The 19952-nt window shown below is 34.1% G+C and overlaps 1 protein-coding gene across 1 annotated transcript; it reads right to left on the bottom strand.

Moving 5' to 3' along the window:
- Positions 1-7084: 7084 nt before the first annotated feature.
- On the bottom strand, positions 7085-7546 carry LOC107468948 (zinc finger protein 4). Its single transcript, XM_016088330.3, has one exon. The coding sequence runs from the start codon at positions 7544-7546 to the stop codon at positions 7085-7087; it is 462 nt and encodes a 153-aa protein (XP_015943816.1).
- Positions 7547-19952: the final 12406 nt, after the last annotated feature.

Raw genomic sequence — 19952 nt, 5'->3', positions numbered from 1 at the left:
ACACTGGGTCTCACCCTCCGTCGTCAGTCTTCTCTCTTTTCTTGCTACTCTCACCCTCAAGCTCACTCAGTCTCACCTCTCTCACGGCTGGTCTCGCCATCGACCTCTCTCTATCTCTCTACCTCTCTATCTCTCTATCGTCTCATTTTTTGGTTTGATGTAAGATGTACTAACACACAACAATATTTAAAATTATGCAGGGCACTGATGAAAATAATTTCGCTCAAAATGGATGATCAGCAATCATGAAGTTTCATATTTTATAATGAAGTGTACAGGAAATAGATATTGTAACCCATGTTGGAATTGTTATTCATGTATTAGGGAATTGCTAATGGAATTGTCATGACTTTGATTTTTGGTTTGTTGTTAGAGTATGTGATCAAACACTCTTTTTTGTGACAAGTTTATGAAGTAAGGATTAGTTGATTTAAAATTAGTAGTCATCCTTTATATTTTAAAATTATCTATGATTTTGTAAGGTAATTATTAAAAAAAAGTGCTAATAGGTTACTGAACTAACTTATAGCCACGCTTTAAAAGAGTGGCTATATTGTACAGTACTAATCAACAGCCACGCTTTACAAGCGTAACCGTATGTCTCCCTATTGGCACGCTCTAAAAGCATAGCCGAATCTCCCTCTATTGGCACGTTTTTAAAGCGTAGCCGTTTCTTACCCTATTGGCACGCTTTTAAAGCGTGGCCATATTATACAGTAAGCATCAACAGTGACGCTTTCAAAGCGTAGCTTTATCCCACGCTATGGGCACGCTTTTATAAGTGTAGCCATATCTTGATATTGGCACGCTTTAAAAGCGTAGCTATAGCTGGCACATATGCCCACGCTTTTAAAGCATGGCGATATTTTAAAGTGTGGCAAAAAATAACGTGGCGATAGGTCACCAAAAGTGTGGCGATAGGGCAACCGACACCCTTACAAGTGTGAGCCTTTCAAAAGCGTCCCAATTGCTCAAAAAGCATGGCAAAAAGCTATCGCTATGCTTTTCGCCTCGCTTGAAAAGCGTAGCAAAAAACGTGTTTTCTTGTAATGTGGAACAAGAAATTCTATGAATGGTAGAATATTCATAAGTGCAAGAAGAAAAACGTAGGTGAAAGAAACAAAAGAAACAAAGCTAAAGAAAAATAAAACAAAATAGCTATGCATGCGTAAAAGGTCAGCAAAAACAATAAAAACGGGACCGAAGAAACCATACCAAGTTTAGAACGACGGAAGTGCACTACAAAGTTCGAGGAAAGGTGGTGAATCGGACAAGATGCAAATAAGCTCGATGGAAAACGGCGAACAGGAGGAGAGGCTGGCGTAAGTGTAGCAGCGAATAGGAAGAGTGATAAAGGCATGGAAGAGATTGGGGTTACTTGCACAGCTGAGGCGAGATCGAAACGGAGTGATTTTTGCGATTTCTGCACATTAGGCTTCGATATGAAGCGACGCGAGCAATACACGAAGAAGAGCCGGGAGGGGGTGTGACGGAGCTTCGGTGTGACGGAAGTTCAGTGCGATGTTAGTGCAAGGTGGAGAGGCGCCGCCGATGGAGCGTTTGGAAGAGAGGGGTGTGGAGGCGAGGATAGGTATCATGTGAAATGAGGAGACACGCTTAAAGCAACTGATTCGAGATTTGGCCACGCTTTTTTTTCCATGCTTAAAAAGCGTAGCCATAGAGAGAAACAGGCTCGCTTTTAAAGCATGGCAACAGAATTTTGTTATTGGGACGTTTTAAAAGCGTGGCCGTTTCCTACTACTGTTTTCGCACGCTTCAAAAGCGTGGCAAAAAAATATTCAACTAAAAAGAAAATTACAAACTTGTCCCCTAGCTTGCTTCAAAATTCTAAGTTACAACAATTTACACATTACTCTTCCAAACTTGGTCTTCATTGTTACAATTACCCTAGGTCAATTCAGAAAGCCCTCCATGAAGATGAATACCCACGATTAACCCTAACTAACCCTAACCCTGCCTTCATTGTTCCTCACCGTACCCTAACAACACTCTGCGAAGAATGTCGTCAGTCGCCGGTGCTCGCAATGCCTCCGTCGAAAAACCCCAAACCCTCAAGCACACTGGGTCTCACCCTCCGTCGTCAGTCTTCTCTCTTTTCTTGCTACTCTCACCCTCAAGCTCACTCAGTCTCACCTCTCTCACGGCTGGTCTCGCCATCGACCTCTCTCTATCTATCTACCTCTCTATCTCTCTATCCTCTCATTTTTTGGTTTGATATAAGATGCACTAACACACAAAAATATTTAAAATTTTGCAGGGCACTGGTGAAAATAATTTCGCTCAAAATGGATGATCAGCAATCATGAAGTTTCATATTTTATAATGAAGTGTACAGGAAATAGATATTGTAACCCATGTTGGAATTGTTATTCATGTATTAGGGAATTGCTAATGGAATTGTCATGACTTTGATTTTTGGTTTGTTGTTAGAGTATGTGATCAAACACTCTTTTTTGTGACAAGTTTATGAAGTAAGGATTAGTTGATTTAAAATTAGTAGTCATCCTTTATATTTTAAAATTATCTATGATTTTGTAAGGTAATTATTAAAAAAAAGTGCTAATAGGTTACTGAACTAACTTATAGCCACGCTTTAAAAAAGTGGCTATATTGTACAGTACTAATCAACAGCCACGCTTTACAAGCGTAACCGTATGTCTCCCTATTGGCACGCTCTAAAAGCATAGCCGAATCTCCCTCTATTGGCACGCTTTTAAAGTGTAGCCGTTTCTTACCCTCTTGGCACACTTTTAAAGCATGGCCATATTGTACAGTAAGCATCAACAGTGACGCTTTCAAAGTGTAGCTGTATCCCACACTATTGGCATACTTTTATAAGTGTAGCCATATCTTGATATTGGAATGCTTTAAAAGCGTAGTTATAGCTGGCACATATGGCCACGCTTTTAAAGCATGGCGATATTTTAAAGTGTGGCAAAAAATAACGTGGCGATAGGTCACCAAAAGCGTGGTGATAGGGCAACCGACACCCTTACAAGTGTGAGCCTTTCAAAAGCATCCCAATCGCTCAAAAAGCGTGGCAAAAAGCTATCGCTACGCTTTTCCCAGCTTTTCGCCACGCTTGAAAAGCGTAGCAAAAAATGTGTTTTCTTGTAATGTGGAACAGGAAATTCTATGAGCGGTAGAATATCCATAAGTGCAAGAAGGAAAACGTAGGAGAAAGAAACAAAAGAAACAAAGCAAAAGAAAAATAAAATAAAATAGCTATGCATGCGTAAAAGGTCAGCCAAAACAATAAAAACAGGACCGAAGAAACCATACCAAGTTTAGAACGACGGCAGTGCACTACAAAGCTTGAGGAAAGGTGGTGAATCGAACAAGATGCAGATAACCTCGATGAAAAATGGCGAACAGGAGGAGAGGTTGGCGTAAGTGTAGCAGCGAATAGGAAGAGTGATAAAGGCGTGGAAGAGATTAGGGTTACTTGCACAGCTGAGGCGAGATCGAAACGGAGTGATTTTTGCGATTTCTGCACATTAGGTTTCGATACGAAGCGACGCGAGCAATACACGAAGAAGAGCCGGGAGGAGGTGTGACGGAGCTTCGGTGTGACGGAAGTTCAGTGCGACAGCAGTGCAAGGTGGAGAGGCGCCGTCGATGGAGCATTTGGAAGAGAGGGGGTGTGGAGGCGTGGATAGGTGTCACGTGAAATGAGGAGACACGCTTAAAGCAATTGATTTGAGATTTGGCCACGCTTTTTTTCCATGCTTAAAAAGCGTAGCCATAGAGAGAAACAGGCTCGCTTTTAAAGCGTTGCAACATAATTTTGTTATTGGGACGTTTTAAAGTCGTGGCCGTTTCTTACTACTGTTTTCACACGCTTCAAAAGCGTGGAAAAAAATATTCAACTAAAAAGAAAATTACAAACTTGTCCCTTAGCTTGCTTCGAAATTCTAAGTTACAATAATTTACACATTACTCTTTCAAACTTGGTCTTCATTGTTATAATTGCCCTAGCTTAATTCAGAAATCCCTCCATGAAGATGAATATCCACGATTAACCCTAACTAACCCTAACCCTGCCTTCATTGTGCCTCGCCGTACCCTAACAACACTCTGCGAAGAATGTCGTCAGTCGCCGGCGCTTGCAATGCCTCCGTCGAAGAACCCCAAACCCTCAAGCACACTGGGTCTCACCCTCCATCGTCAGTCTTCTCTCTTTTCTTGCTACTCTCACCCTCAAGCTCACTCAATCTCACCTCTCTCACGGCTGGTCTCGCCATCGACCTCTCTCTATCTATCTACCTCTCTATCTCTCTATCCTCTCATTTTTTGGTTTGATATAAGATGCACTAACACACAAAAATATTTAAAATTTTGCAGGGCACTGGTGAAAATAATTTCGCTCAAAATGGATGATCAGTAATCATGAAGTTTCATATTTTGTAATGAAGTGTACAGGAAATAGATAATGTAACCCATGTTGGAATTGTAATTCATGTATTAGGGAATTGCTAATGGAATTGTCATGACTTTGATTTTTGGTTTGTTGTTAGAGTATATGATCAAAAACTTTTTTTTGTGACAAGTTTATGAAGTAAGTATTAGTTGATTTAAAATTAGTAGCCATCCTTTATATTTTAAAATTATCTATGATTTTGCATGGTATTTATTAAAAAAGAGTGCTAATAGGTTACTGAACTAACTTATAGCCACGCTTTAAAAGAGTGGCTATATTGTACAGTACTAATCAACAGCCACGCTTTACAAGCGTAACCGTATGTCTCCCTATTGGCACGCTCTAAAAGCATAGTCGAATCTCCCTCTATTGGCACACTTTTAAAGCGTAGCCGTTTCTTATCCTATTGGCACGCTTTTAAAGCATGGCCATATTGTACAGTAAGCATCAATAGTGACGTTTTCAAAGCGTAGCTGTATCTGACACTATTGGCACGCTTTTAAAGTGTAGCCATATGTATCAATATTGGCACGCTTTAAAAGCGTAGCCATACGTATCGATATTGGAACGCTTTTAAATGTGTAGCCATATCTTGATATTGGCACGCTTTAAAAGCGTAGCCAAAGCTGGCACATATGCCCACGCTTTTAAAGCGTGCCAATATTTTAAAGCGTGACAAAAAAAAGCGTGGCTATAGGTCACCAAAGGCATGACGATAGGGCATCTGGCACCCTTACAAGTGTGACCCTTTCAAAAGTGTCCCAATAGCTCAAAAAGCGTGGCAAAAAGCTATCGCTACGCTTTTTCCAGCTTTTTGCCATGCTTTAAAAGTGTAGCAAAAAACGTGTTTTCTTGTAGTGTGGAACAAGAGATTCTATGAGTGGTAGAATATCCAGAATTGCAAGAAGGATAACGTAGGAGAAAGAAACAAAAGAAACAAAGCAAAAGAAAAATAAAACAAAATAGCTATGCATGCGTAAAAGGACAGTAAAAACAATAAAAACTGGACCACAGAAACCATACCAAGACTAGAACGACGACAGCGCGCTGCAAAGTTCGAGGAAAGGTGGTGAATCGGACGAGATGCAGAAAAGCTCGATAAAAAATGGCGAACAGGAGGAGAGGTTGATGTCAGTGTAGCAGCAAATGAATAGGAAGAGTGATAAAGGTGTGAAAGAGATTAGGGTTACTTGCACAGCTGAGGCGAGATCGAAACGGAGCGATTTCTGCACATTAGGCTTCGATACGAAGCGACGCGAGCAATACACGAAGAAGAGCCGGGAGGGGGTGTGACGGAGCTTCAGTGTGACAGAAGTTCAATGCGACGGCAGTGCAAGGCGGAGAGGCGCCGCCAATGGAGCGTTTGGAAGAGAAGGGTGTGGAGGCACGGATAGGTATTATGTGAAATGAGGAGACATGCTTAAAGCAAAACCCTTATTTCAATATTTTTGACGGAATATTTTAAATTACAGACAGATTTTCTGTCTATAATAATTTAATAAAATGCAGCGTTTTTATTCGTCTAATTACAGACGGATTTTCCGTCGGTAACCATTTTCCACGAAAAAAAATTAATTTTTCCGACAAAATTATTGAAGGATTCTCTTTTCCGTCTGTAATTTATGCTAATTCATTTTTTTGTTTCCCACAAAAAAATTCTCGCAAATTCTGTCGAAAATATCCGTCTGTAATAACTAATTTTCTAGTGGTGAGTATTTGTGCTAAAAGCTAGAAATTGGTTTAAACCTTCGATCACTCATCATATATTTATATTTTTATGAACGTTCACATTATATATTAAGTGTTGGATTATACAGTTAGAATTAACTTGACACAAAAATCCAACTTTACCGCTAAGGTTGAATTGGAAATTTGCATTGTGCTAGGGATAAAAAAAAAGCTGCCAAAATATATATTCGCAGAAATTACTCGTAATAAAGGACTAAATAAAGACCTAAGAAATTTTCACAGGGCTGAGAATCAACTCTTGCAAATAAATGGAGATGGAGCAATGACATAAGTTCTTGCCTCCATGAAAATTCGTATAATTTTTAAGAATTTTGTTTTATTATTTTTTGTTAAATTGTTATGTTTTACCATATATATAAAATTTATTTTTAGTTTTGTAAGTTGGATTATGTTGGATTTTAATAGATTACGTTTAATTATATTAAATTTATTTTTTTTATAATTGTTATGTTTTTTTTTTTCAAATCAAATAGAAACCTGGAATGAAAATAGAAAAAAGACGGAGACATTTTTTTTTTAAATTGAAATGGGACAGGAAAAAGGTATCTGCCTCTGCCCCATTAATAGTTATTGCCATCCCTAGTTTGTGTGTAGGACTAGTTTGGCTACATGCACAAATATGCAAGTGCTTGTAGGTACATTTTGGGGTTCATTATATTTGACTCTTCTTTTTCATGTCATTTATTTAGCTATGAATTAAGCCAATTAACCTTATTCTATTTTCAGAGAAGCTGTAAGGAACGAGAATAAATGCAAAGAAGTTGAAAATCGAATAGATCATAAATAATAAAGCAACATGAAGAAATAAGACAACATAGAAAAACATAACTAAATTAGACTAGAAGATGGGGAATTTCAGACTCCTGGCTCCGAGGAGTATCATGCATGCAAGTCTCAGTTTCCAAAGTTAGATCCAAAACGAGGAAAAGGCATGGTCAAGGTGGAAGAAGGCATATGAACCATGTGGTGCATGTGTGCACCTTGATGATAAACAGGAAATGACCCACGAAAGGGAATAAGATGATTTGACATGTTTGAGTAAGGACAGAAGTGACGAGGACCAAGGTCAATGGCTCCCATGTTAAACACTTTGTTCATTCTTGAGAGCATCCTCTCGCGCTTGTGAGCATTTTGATGTCCTCCCAAAGCTTGAGAACTCGCAAACTTCTTGTAACAGAATTTGCAAGGAAATAATCGTTGCTGCTTAGGGCGATTTTCCATATTGGAAGATGGTTCATCAACCCTTTCCAGGTTGAGGCTCAGAGTAAGCAACAACTCTGGATTATTATTATTATTATTATTATTATCCATGATAGGTTGCTCCTCCTCTAATTTGCGCTTAAGCATGTTTGACATTGTTTTGAAACTGCAAAGAAGATTGGTGTTTGTTGAGATTTTTTGTGGTGTTTTGTTGAGTTGATAAGAGGGTATTTATAAATATTTGAATGCTTAGTAAAAGGAAATATATCTTGGAGAAATGCATTGTTTAGCTAGACTTAATAATTCCAGAAACTTGATAGGGAGAGGATAAAATTTTGTTCAATAATAAGCCATGACGTGTCACAAAACATGGTGCGATTAATGTGTAGTAATTTTTTTCAACAGCGTTCGATGTATGCAAAAAATAACAGTACTTATATATAATACATGTTAGAATATAAAATATATATTAAAATTAAGTTAAATAATATATGTGTTTATATAAAAATATATATTAATTAATTTGGTGACTAATTTTTTATATTATATAATAAAAAAAGTATAGATAAATAATGAAAATATTAAATAATATGAACAATAAATATATTGAATGTTCATTTCACTAGGTGTACGGATAATTATTTTAATATTAAAATTTAGGTGAGTAATTTAAAAGTGTAGTATATTTTTATTTGATTGGTTATTGTTCATGTTGTTCAAAATGGTCATTATTTACCTAACACTCTCTTATATAATATTTTTTAATTGTTTTCAATCATTCTACGTATACATTAAAAATTAACTATTTTTATAAAATATATATTATACATTAAAAATAAATTAAATAACATGTATTTGCATATAAAAAATGTTACTTTTATTTGTTAAAGATATTTTCTAATAATTAAAATTTAATATATATAATCGATTAAACCGTGTTATTTTTATTAAAATTAAATCAAACAAATAAATCAGACAAATTGATTTGGCCAAAAAATTAGTAAACCAATAAATCAGATAAATTAATTTGGCCAAAAAATCAGTAAACCAAACCTTGAACCAATCTTAAAAATTCTAAATCCTAACTCTATAACGACACAAAAAAAAGAAGGGTTATAATTTTGGGTTTTCAAAATATATATATAATATTAGTCATTTTTTATAATAGGAATATTGTAGTTATTTTTTATAAAAAAATATTAATTTAGACTGATTCAAGATTTAATTTATTAGTTTTTTGTCTAAACTAATTTGTTCAGTTTGGTATACAATCATATAGTTAGAAAAAAAAAGCGTTTAACTATCATAACTACGTACTGCCACAATTGTTCTAACATATAATATACGATGTAATTGGTAACACTAGAAAACTCTCTACCAATTCTATTTTGACATGTATCTTTTAAGGATACGTAGAAATGACAATATTCAAAATATATACATTGATAAATGTAGAGTTGGATCCTTCTTCAAATTACTCAAATATTTTATTTAAGGATGAGTCAGAGATTTCTTGACAGTATAATTTTCAATGCAATCATTATGGATATAAATTTTTATAAGTAGTAATATTATATAACTAACAAAAATTATTATTTTTTATCCATATTTGACTAATAAAAATATTTTCATACAAATTTTTAAATTTTAAATTCTAAAATCCTAATAATATAAAATAAGGTATTAATCTAAAGTATTAACTAACTAATATTGATAATAAAAGTGTTGATTCCTTAATATTTTTCTAATTTGATTATGTATAACACTCAATTATGTTAATCATCATGACCTCTAAAAAAAATAATGAGTAACAAATTGTTCTAATTTCATTTTATTTTTAAACCCATTGCCATTAGATGGTGTATAAAGTGCAAGTTCATTTAGATATAACAATGCTTGCTGTTTATTTTTTTTTCTATCATTTTTTTTTTGCTGCATTAAAAATAATATAATAAAAGTTCACAGGAGTCAATTTTGTTACTGAGTGAATTATCATAAGGAAAAGTTTCTCATAGAATTCAACAATACAATCCTTATTTTGGCTTTTCATTCAGCAAATCTAAACACCCATTGGAGATTTTTTTTTTAATTTAAAATTTGATCTTTTGAGAGAAAATCGCTTCTCATTCATATTTTATAGGAACTACTCAAACAATCACGTTTAAAACGTCTTTTTTTAATGATATTTTTTAGTAATTAAAATTTAATAGATATATATAAGGATTAAACTGTGTTATTTTTGTCAAAACTAGATAAATAAATTGATTTAATCAAAAAATTGGTGTTTATAAAAAAAATATTAATTTAAACTGATTTAAGATTTAATTTATTAATTTTTTGATTAAATTAATTTGTCCAATCTAATTATAATAAAATAATATGATTTAATTAATTATATATATTAAATTTTAATTATTAAAAATAATTTTTAAAAGAGATGTTTTAAGTGTTTTTATTTGAGTGATCTTAAGACAATAAGACTATATAAGTATATATATTGCAGTGATGGTAGGTAAAGAAATAAAGTAAAATGCTTGGTTCAAGGGATGAAATGAAAGGGATTATTCATTATTGGATAAAATATGATTCCATTTTTAACCCTCTAAATAATTATGACGGGTTATTACTATAAGAATCTTACCATGCATGAATGTGTGTATTATTTAATACTTCATTTCTTGTAATTCATAAAGAATGACTATTAATTTTAACGTCCAAAAAAAATTAATTATTATATATTTGTAAATAAATAATTAATTTATTTGTCTGTTTAAACAAGTATAAAAATTTAAATTTGAATTTGTATATAAAATAATTAATTAGTTGGCGACAAATTAATTTTTAAACTACTTAAAAAATGTTATGAAAAACTAAAACATTATATTTATGTATAAATAATACATGTCTTATTTAACTTATTTTTTATGTATATTTTATATTTTAATATATTATATAGATTACTGATTTATTTAATAATTAATTGTTTGTGTACATGTAGTCTAGTTGTAAATTTAATTATATTTTAGATTAGTTCAAATAAGAGAATAGATTGTTAAAAATTTGTTTCAGATTTTCATGTTATAAATGCCATTCATTGTCTTTCCTTTTAATGCTTATTCATTTTGAATAATTAGTTATGCATAATTATTTTTAACAAGTTGACCTAAAAAAAGGAAATCAACTATTTGAATGACCTAATTTTGGAAAAGTAAATTACAATTGTCAAATAAAGATAAATGCAATGTATCAAATTAATTTCCAATTTGTTAATTGCTATACTATTTTATTTGCGTTTTGGAAAGAAGTTAGAAGGTAATAATAGCAATATCAATAAGAAATATAGATAATAGATTGTTGAAAATTTACTTCAATTTCTCATGTAATAATTATCATTCATTGTTTTTCCTTTTAAAGTTTATGCATTTTGAAAAATTAGTCATGCTTGACTATTATTTTAAATTATAGGACATAGAAAAAGGAAAACTATATTTCAATATGAGCTAAGTTTAGAAAAACATATTATAATCCACAAATATGTGAAGAAAATTATAATCTAAAGAATGCAATGTATAGAGTTAATTTCAATTTCGTTAATTACTTCTTTTAAAACAATTCGTTAGTTACTATCTTAATTGATATGAACTTTTGAAAAAAATGATAGTTAACATGGATTAAACTATAAAAAATGTTCTAAAAAATTCAAACAAAAATAATCTTAAAAAAATTAAAATGACAAAAAATATCTTAAAAAATTTAAAAATTAACAAAAAATAATCAAATATTATATATATTTTTCAGAATACTTTAAAGATTGGATTTCTGACCTTCTGCGAACATAACTAAAAAAAAGTGTTCTTTTCATATTTGAAGTTTGATGATTTTATGCTTGGGGGATTTTTTAACAATTTTTTTGTAAATGATAAAAATTAAATTAAAAAATGAAAAATGAGTTTTAAAGAGTGAATTTTGCATCGTTTTTTTATGTATGTTATGAATAGTTATATTTAAATATTTTTATAAAATTTTGGATCAAATGAATAGAATTATTAATACAAAAGTTATTTACTATTTATAAAAATTATATTTTTTTTACAATTTTAAATATTTTAGTGTTTTATCATTTTGAACTATGAAGTATTTTTATCAACGTCTGAATTTTTTAAATCTATTTTTTGTACTTTACTCCATAAAAGTATCACAGTAATCAATTTTCAATCCTTAGATATGTTTCCAGAATTCGGTTGCGATAACATTCCAAATCTTCTATATGCTAATTATTTCATTATGTTAGTAATATGTGTGATAAATAATAATAAACTAATTGTAAATTAATTAGGGTTAATGAGCTATAATTCAAATGTCATAGTTTTTTTATTTTTATATAGAGAATTTGGATTCGAATTTCACTTCTAGTTTTAGAAAAAAAAAATTATAAGTTAGTTAGGAAATAAATGTTGCCACTTTCTAAGGCTTTGTTTGAAGATAGAAAAGAAAATAGAAGAGAAAAAAAGAGAAAAAAAATAAAAGAAGGAAAAATAAAAGAAAAAGTGAAGTTATTTGTGTGTTGTTTGAATAAAGAGAAAATAGATGAAAAGAAAATAGAGAGAATTTTTTTTTAATTTGAATAGAAAGAAAAATGAGAAAAAAATCATAATGGTATAAAATTACATTAATATCCCTATAATAAATAAAGTATAAATATTTTTATTTATTTATATTTTATTGTATATCCTAAACAATTTTTTTTCTATTTTCTTTGACATCCAAACAAAAAAAATAAAATAAAATTTTCTATTTATTTTTTTCATTTTTTTCTTTTTTCTTATTTTTCCTTAAACCAAATATAATGTAAGAGCTAAGGCTGTGTTTGAAATAAAAACTGAAACTGAAAGATTAAAATTGAGAAGCAGAGACTAAATTAAGTCTTTATATTGTGTTTCGTACAAAATTATAAAGAAAAAGCAACTACCAGTCTAGTTGTTATGCTGTAAGCAGTAAAAAGCTATTATAGATAGTTACTAGTGCTTAAAACTGATTCTGGAGATTTTCTTGGTAGTATACAGCTTATAAACAGTAGGTTTAATTACTTTGTCAGTTCTTATAGTTTCACCGAATTTTTAATTAAGTCTTTATACTTTTTTTTAATTGATTCTCTATACCATATCAAATTTTGTAATTAAGTCCCTGCCGTGACAAAAAATATTGAAATTAATGGAATATTCTGTTAAACAAAATATATATGCCTAATATTCGACTGAATATTTTGTATAGTTTAGTAGAATATTTCATTAATTCCAACGTTTTTGTCACGGTGGGAACTTAGTTACAAAATCTGATATTGTATGGGGACCCAATTGAAAAGAAAAAAGGTATAGGGATCTAATTGAAAATTCGATGAAATTATAAAGACCGGCAGAATAATTAAACCTAAATAGTATTGTCACTATGTTGTAAGATACATTCATTCAATTCACACAGTGTTTCTCTTTATTTTCTCTGTTTCTGTTCTGCTGCAAGTTACCACTCTTGTAGTTCTTTTATTTTTCATTTTTTCCAAGATCCTTTCTTGGTATCAAAAGCCAAGTTATCTTGGTCCATCGCTTCATCAAATTCTGCAGATTTTGGTATTTCTAAACCCCAACCTCTTTCATCCACAACATCACCTTCTACCTTTGTTTCCAAAAAATTTTAGAATCCCATCAGTAGCAAACTTGGCAAAAACAACCACAAAATTTGGCAACAACAAGCACTAGCTGCCATCAAAGACTGGGACCAAGAGGATCAACTCCAACCTTCATCAGTACCATCTACATATGCTTTTGACAATGATAGAATTGCTGGCTTTGAAAGTCAAGCATACAAATAGTGGAGATAAGAAGACTATATTACAACATTATTTTGTTTCTTTAGCTTCCATGGATGATAGCTTCAACAACAAAATGGTTGGTTGCACGTTTGCACATCAAATTTGGACTACAATTTAGGAGTATTTTGCTGAATCCACTGCATATAAAATCAAACAATTCAAGTTTCAACTCAAACAAATCAAGAAAGCAGGTTTCACTACATCTGATTACATTACAAAATAAAGAAAATCACTAATCCTCTTTCTGCTTTAGGTGAACTAATCACTGCTAAAGAACACAAAGAAGCCATTCTTGAGGGAATACTATATGCTAATCACAATAGTGTCCTCTAAATCTAAGAATTTTACACTTAGTGAAGTAGAAACTCTGCTACTCACTCATGAAGACATGCTGAAACAATTTAGAAAGCTAAACACTATTCTTGCACAAGCAAATCTCACTCAATCCAACGACTCGCGGAGTTTAATCCAGCTAGCCATATACAGACAATACAGGAAACAAGATAGTAAAAACAGCTTATACAAGTTTTGTTCTCTCAAATACAAGCCTCTAGGCAAAACAAAATACAAAAGTGAGAGATATATTCAAAATAAATCAAAAGACTCAAAAGAAGTATCCAGATCCTCCGCTTCTGTCACCAACCAGACAATTCACCGAGGTAGGTTGCGACCTGCATCTGAAAAACACAACAAAAAATATAGTATGAGAACCGGAGGTTCTCAGTATGGTAATAGTGCCCAGAGATGTAGGATATAAGACCTCGGGATGCCAAAGGCAATCCTAAACTCCATATCCATCACAAGAATTCAAGCTTAAAGCACTCTAAACAATAAAGCATAATATGTAAAACCTTAACAAAACTTAAAACCTTAGTATATCAAAAGGGTAATCTATTCTTAAGGGATTTTCTACTCTAACCAAACACTGCTGTCCCACAGCCTTCACCAACCTATCCTCCATGCGAGCCCATCGCCATTGCCAACCTAACCTCCTCCAAACCAAACAAACACAGATAATACAAGCAAGGAAAACACAGGTAATATTCAAGTATGTAGCAAGTAACTCAAGAAGCAAGTAGGCATATTATACAAGTAGGCAAACTCAAGTAGTCAAAGCAAGCAAACATATATAAAATGCATATGATGAATGTCTGTCCTATTGGCTGTGATATCACATGTCGGTTACTGTGCCAAATCCGACAGCAAATTCGGTCAATAACTCCCGGATTAGTCTCTCTATTGCGCATATGGAGGAAAATTCCGAGGGAGAGTACCCTACCACCTTTTCCCTTCAGAGGGGAATATTCCGGGGGAGTGTGCCCTACCACCTTCCTCTAGTTGTCACATGATTCCATGGGTTAGTGCCTTACCACCTTGCAATCAGAGAGAAACCCATGCTCAGGAGGAAAAATCCGAGGGAGAGTGCCACACCACATTCTCCTTTCAAAAGGAAATATTCCGAGGGATGCGTGCCCTGCCACCTTTCTCTAGAGCAATCAAAATGAGTGAGAAGCTCAACGCCAAGCCTCATATCTGAACGTAGGCGGGATATTGTCACAGCCCCATACGACGGATAGCAATGCATATTATAATTACGAAATCAAACTCAGAGGCCACTCCTCATAGCACACTTTCACTCACTCTCATTCCATCAACCATACTCATTCATTTCCAAATCTTCAACTCATCACAACCATCACTTATTCATGACTTTCTATTCCGAAACTTGCTAGTTCGTTAATTTCTCAATTTCATCCACCATTCTTCTTTCGCACTACACCAAACTCATCCTCGGTACACCAGAAACCTAAGCCTTCGTACTCTAATCTTTAATGGTAATCATTAACTAAAACCCTTCGCCTATCTCTCATATCCCCAACTCAAAATTTAAGCCCAAGAGCCTTAAAATGGTGTTAAAGAAGCTTACAACCTTGTTGGGAAGGTGAAATAGTTGAAAATAAAGTTTAAAATTATGAAACAGGGCGTGTGTGTCCACACAAGGGTGTGCGTGCGCACGCCCAGGAAGATTTTGAAAGTGTGCGTACGCACAGGTACTAAAGTTTATAGAGTCTGTTCACTCGCACAAGCTGTGCGAGTGCCCCTAACAGACGTCCCATCCCGACTTGTGCGTGCGCACAGGGCTGTGCGCCTGTGCGCCTGCACAGGGCTGTGCGCCTGTGCGCCTGCACAGGGCTGTGCGCCCGCACAGGTCGTAATTCCTCATTGATGTGCGCGCGCACAAGCTGTGCTAGCACTGCTACCCGAGCCCTTTCCTCTGTTTGTGCGTACGCACAGGTCTGTGCATCCACACAGATTAAATTTTTCGCAGGGTTGTGCATGCGCACATATCAGAAAATCCTGAAATTCTGTAACTTTGCAGAATTTCAGATTTTTAACACCAACTTTGAATGATCATAACTTCCTCTACAAAATTCTAAATTTGGTAAACTTTATATCAAATTAAAGGGTTTTCAATAAGCTTTCATTCTAAAGAATTTCCAATCAATTTTGAAAATCGAGGAAAAAGTTATGATCAGACAAAATTTACCAAAAACTAACTTTTACCCAAAATCACAATTCTCACAATTTCTTTGTAAAACACAATCAAAACCAAACAACTCAATCCAAACTCCCCTTTTCATCAAAATCAACCCTCTATATCATATTACACCAAGCTTACCACATTTTCTTCATCTTTCTCCATCCACGACATCAATATCAATATATTACATAATTCAAACATCATTAACAATTTCCAGCTACATTACTAATTCATTAACATCAATATCATATATATATATCAATACAATTCACCTCTCAACTTCCCAAGTCATTCTTCCTTATCATATCCTTATCAATCATTATTATCAAACTCAACAATCATCAAATCACCATAAATCATCATATACCATCATTCAACAATTCAACAAACATTCAAGTCCAAGCCTATCCTATGGGTTACTAGCCTATGTGTCCATGAATATTATATACTACATAGAGAAAACCGAAACCATACCTTGGCCGATTTTCTTTATGAACCAAAACTCCAAGTTAGCATAATCAATCTTCCAAATCCACTCCAACAAGCACCAATATGTTCCAAAAGCTTCCAAACTCACAACAAAAAGGCTATATACACACCAAACATCACTAATCAAACTAAAGCTCAACATAAACATAATCTCACAAAGGTTTCAAGAGCTCTTACCTTGTCCAACAGTTTTGGAAGCCAAAACCCAATGCTAAGCAAGGATTAAAGTGAACCTAAACATCCAAAATCACAAAAACTCACTTAATCAAAACCCTAGATTTTTGAAACATTGAAAAGAAAAACTGAGAAAGATTTGAGCTTTTCTTACCAGTTTCTTTGGTGGGTTTTGTAGAGCTCTTCACAAGGAATGCGTAGCCACTGACGACACGCAAATCAGAGAACCGTAGCTCAAGATATCGCGGATTGAATGGAGAAGTAAATAGTGCTCTTCTCTCTTCTCCTCTCCTCTTCTCAATTCTGTTGTGTGTGTGTTTAATGATGGATGGGTTCATTAATGAGCCCTTATATATGTTGAATTTGGGCCCAACTTGGGCCTGGTTCAACCCATTAGCATTTTTAGCTCGTTCAGCCCAACTTTTCGGCTGTTTTCACTGCTTCTCGTGCAGCACCGAGCAAACTTGAACCGGTCTGACTGCCGGTTTACAGTTTTTCACGATTTTTTGCAGAAAATACATTTCTTGACTCAGAAAAGCCTACTGAGTTCAAAAATCATATTTAAATTCCTAAATTCTCATCCTAACTTTTCAAAATTTAATTTGGATATTTAAATGATTTTACCTATGAAAAATTTGGTTCTTACATTGGGGTCGTGCGTATTGCATGCATTAGCACGTGTACGCATGGTTGAAATTTTGGGTGTCGCATACGCGAGTACTTATTCGCGTATGCGAGCATTGAAAAACAGCAACCTCCACTCGCGTCGCATACCACGTCCGCAAACGTAAGTCTGCAATTTCAACGCTCCGACGTAAGCATGCCTCCTTCCACGTATGCGAGACCACTAGATAGTGCCCAGTGTCTGCGTCGCGTGGCACCTTTGCGTACGCGAGTGTTGCAAAATTTGCAAAACGCTGTTAAGTGTAAAAATCAATTTTTGAACCCAGTTTTTAAACCTTCATATCTATTTGTACGAAATTCATTTTTCAACCATCTTTGAATCGTTGGAAAGATCGATAAATGAATTTTCATAAAAATCAAATTTTGAAATATTTTCAACTCTGAGGATCGAGTTACGACCCGCCAAATTGGCTAAAAATCTATTTTTACAAAAAATATATATTTTCCAGTCCTTTCAATTATTGTTCACAAGCCAAATTTATTTTCACTCAACAATTTTACCATAAACTAACCCAATTCAAATTTTTTCACTCAACCAAATCTAAACCTACTCTAATTACATAATTCAACTCAAATTCCATCAATTTCACATCGTAATATTCAATTTCCAATTTCCTAGCAATCATTCCTATTTTCTACTCATTCATTATCAAATTTTCATTTATTTCGGCCTAGCCCAACAAGGGTCTCGGATCCAACTGCGAGCCACCGATCCATCGGGTCACTCAACCCGAACCCAGGTGTGGCCCGTACGCCACCTTACACCATGCTAGGAAAACCTGGACAACTAGCAGAAGCTTCCAAGTAGATGAGCCCAAGGAAAGGGGCCTGGTGCACGAAATTGTGTATGCCAATATTAATGGACTATTTCTCACAGCTTTGTACAACTAACTAGCAAGTGCACTGGGTCGTCCAAGTAATACCTTACGTGAGTAAGGGTCGAATCCCACGGAGATTGTTGGTTTGAAGCAAGCTATGGTTATCTTATTATTCTTAGTCAGGATACCAACAACAGTGTTTTTTTTAGTTCAATTGTAAAAGGTGAAAGGGCATAAAATAAATAATTGTTACTCAATAATGGAGAATATGTTGGAGTTTTGGAGATGCTTTGTCTTCTGAATTTCTGTAACATAATGCTTCCTCACTTTCATAAATGCAAGGCTCCTTCCATGGTAAGATGTATGTAGGGTGTCACCGTTGTCAATGGCTACTTCCCATCCTCTCAGTGAAAATGGTCCAAATGCTCTGTCACAGCATGGGTAATCATCTGTTTGTTCTCGATCATGTCGGAATAAGATCCATTGATCCTTTTGCGTCTGTCACTACGCCCAACACTCGCGAGTTTGAAGTTTGTCACAGTCATCCAATCCCAAAATCCTACTCGAAATATCACAGACAAGGTTTAGACCTTCCGGATCCTCATGAATGCCGCCAACAATTCTAGCTTATACCACGAAGATTCTGATTAAGGAATCTAAGAGATACTCATTCAATCTAATGTAGAACGGAGGTGGTTATCAAGCACACGTTCATGGATTGAGGAAGGTGATGGTGTCACGGATCATCACCTTCTTCATAGTGAAGCGCAAATGAACATCTTAGATAGGAACAAGCATGTTTGAATGGGAAACAGAAATAATTGCATTAATTCATCAAGACGCAGCAGAGCTCCTCACCCCCAACAATGGGGTTTAGAGACTCGTGCCGTCAAAAGGTATAAAATTCAGATCTAAAAATATCATGAGATACAAAATAAATCTCTAAAAGTTGTTTAAATACTAAACTAGTAATCTAGGTTTACAGAGAGTAAAGTAGGATGGATAGTGCAGAAATCCACTTCTAGGGCCCACTTGGTGTGTGCTGGGGCTGAGACTTAAGCTTCTCACATGCCTGGGCTGTTTCTGGAGTTGAACGCCAGGTTGTAACCTGTTTCTGGCGTTGAACTCCAACTTGCAACTTGTTTCTGGCGCTGAACGCCAAACTGCAACATGGAACTGGCGTTGAACACCAGTTTATGTCGTCTATATTTACGCAAAGTATGGACTATTATATATTGCTGGAAAGCCCTAGATGTCTAATTTCCAACCCAATTGAGAGCGCGCCAATTGGACTCTTGTAGCTCCAAAAAATTTATTCCGAGTATAGGGAGGTCAGAATCCAACAGCATTCACAGTCCTTTTTTCAGCTTAAATCAAATTTTTGCTCAACTCCCTCAATTTCAGCCAGAAAATACCTAAAATTACAGAAAAACACACAAACTCATAGTAAAATCGAGAAATATGAATTTTGCCTAAAAACTAATAAAATTATACTAAAAACTAACTAAAACATACTAAATTCTACATGAAATTACCCCCAAAAAGTGTATAAAATATCCGCTCATCACAACACCAAACTTAAACTGTTGCTTGTCCTCAAGCAACTAGATAAATAAAATAGGATAAAAAGAAATCAAGAAGCAATAATATCTCAGAGTTTTAAGTGAAGCTCAGATTCGAATTAGATGAGCGGGACTAGTAGCTTTTTGCTTCCGAACAGTTTTGGCATCTCACTTTATCCTTTGAAATTCAGAATGATTGGCATCTATAGGAACTCAGAATTCAGATAGTATTATTGATTCTCCTAGTTTAGTATGTTGATTCTTGAACACAACTACTTTATGAGTCTTGGTCGTGGCCCTAAGCACTTTGTTTTCCAATATTACCACCGGATACATAAATGCCACAGACACATAACTGGGTGAACCTTTTCAGATTGTGACTTAGCTTTGTTAAAGTCCCCAATTAGAGGTGTCCAGAGTTCTTAAG

Source organism: Arachis duranensis, chromosome 10, assembly GCF_000817695.3.
Source record: "Arachis duranensis cultivar V14167 chromosome 10, aradu.V14167.gnm2.J7QH, whole genome shotgun sequence".
In the NCBI taxonomy this organism is placed as follows: Eukaryota; Viridiplantae; Streptophyta; class Magnoliopsida; order Fabales; family Fabaceae; genus Arachis; species Arachis duranensis.
The sequence above is the reverse complement of the archived record's forward strand: the minus strand, read 5'-3'. Positions and strand labels throughout refer to the sequence as shown.

What these genes read in the sequence shown, in the direction of transcription:
- LOC107468948 (XM_016088330.3), bottom strand. Translation starts at nt 7,546, where the DNA reads ATGTCAAACATGCTTAAGCGCAAATTAGAGGAGGAGCAACCTATCATG.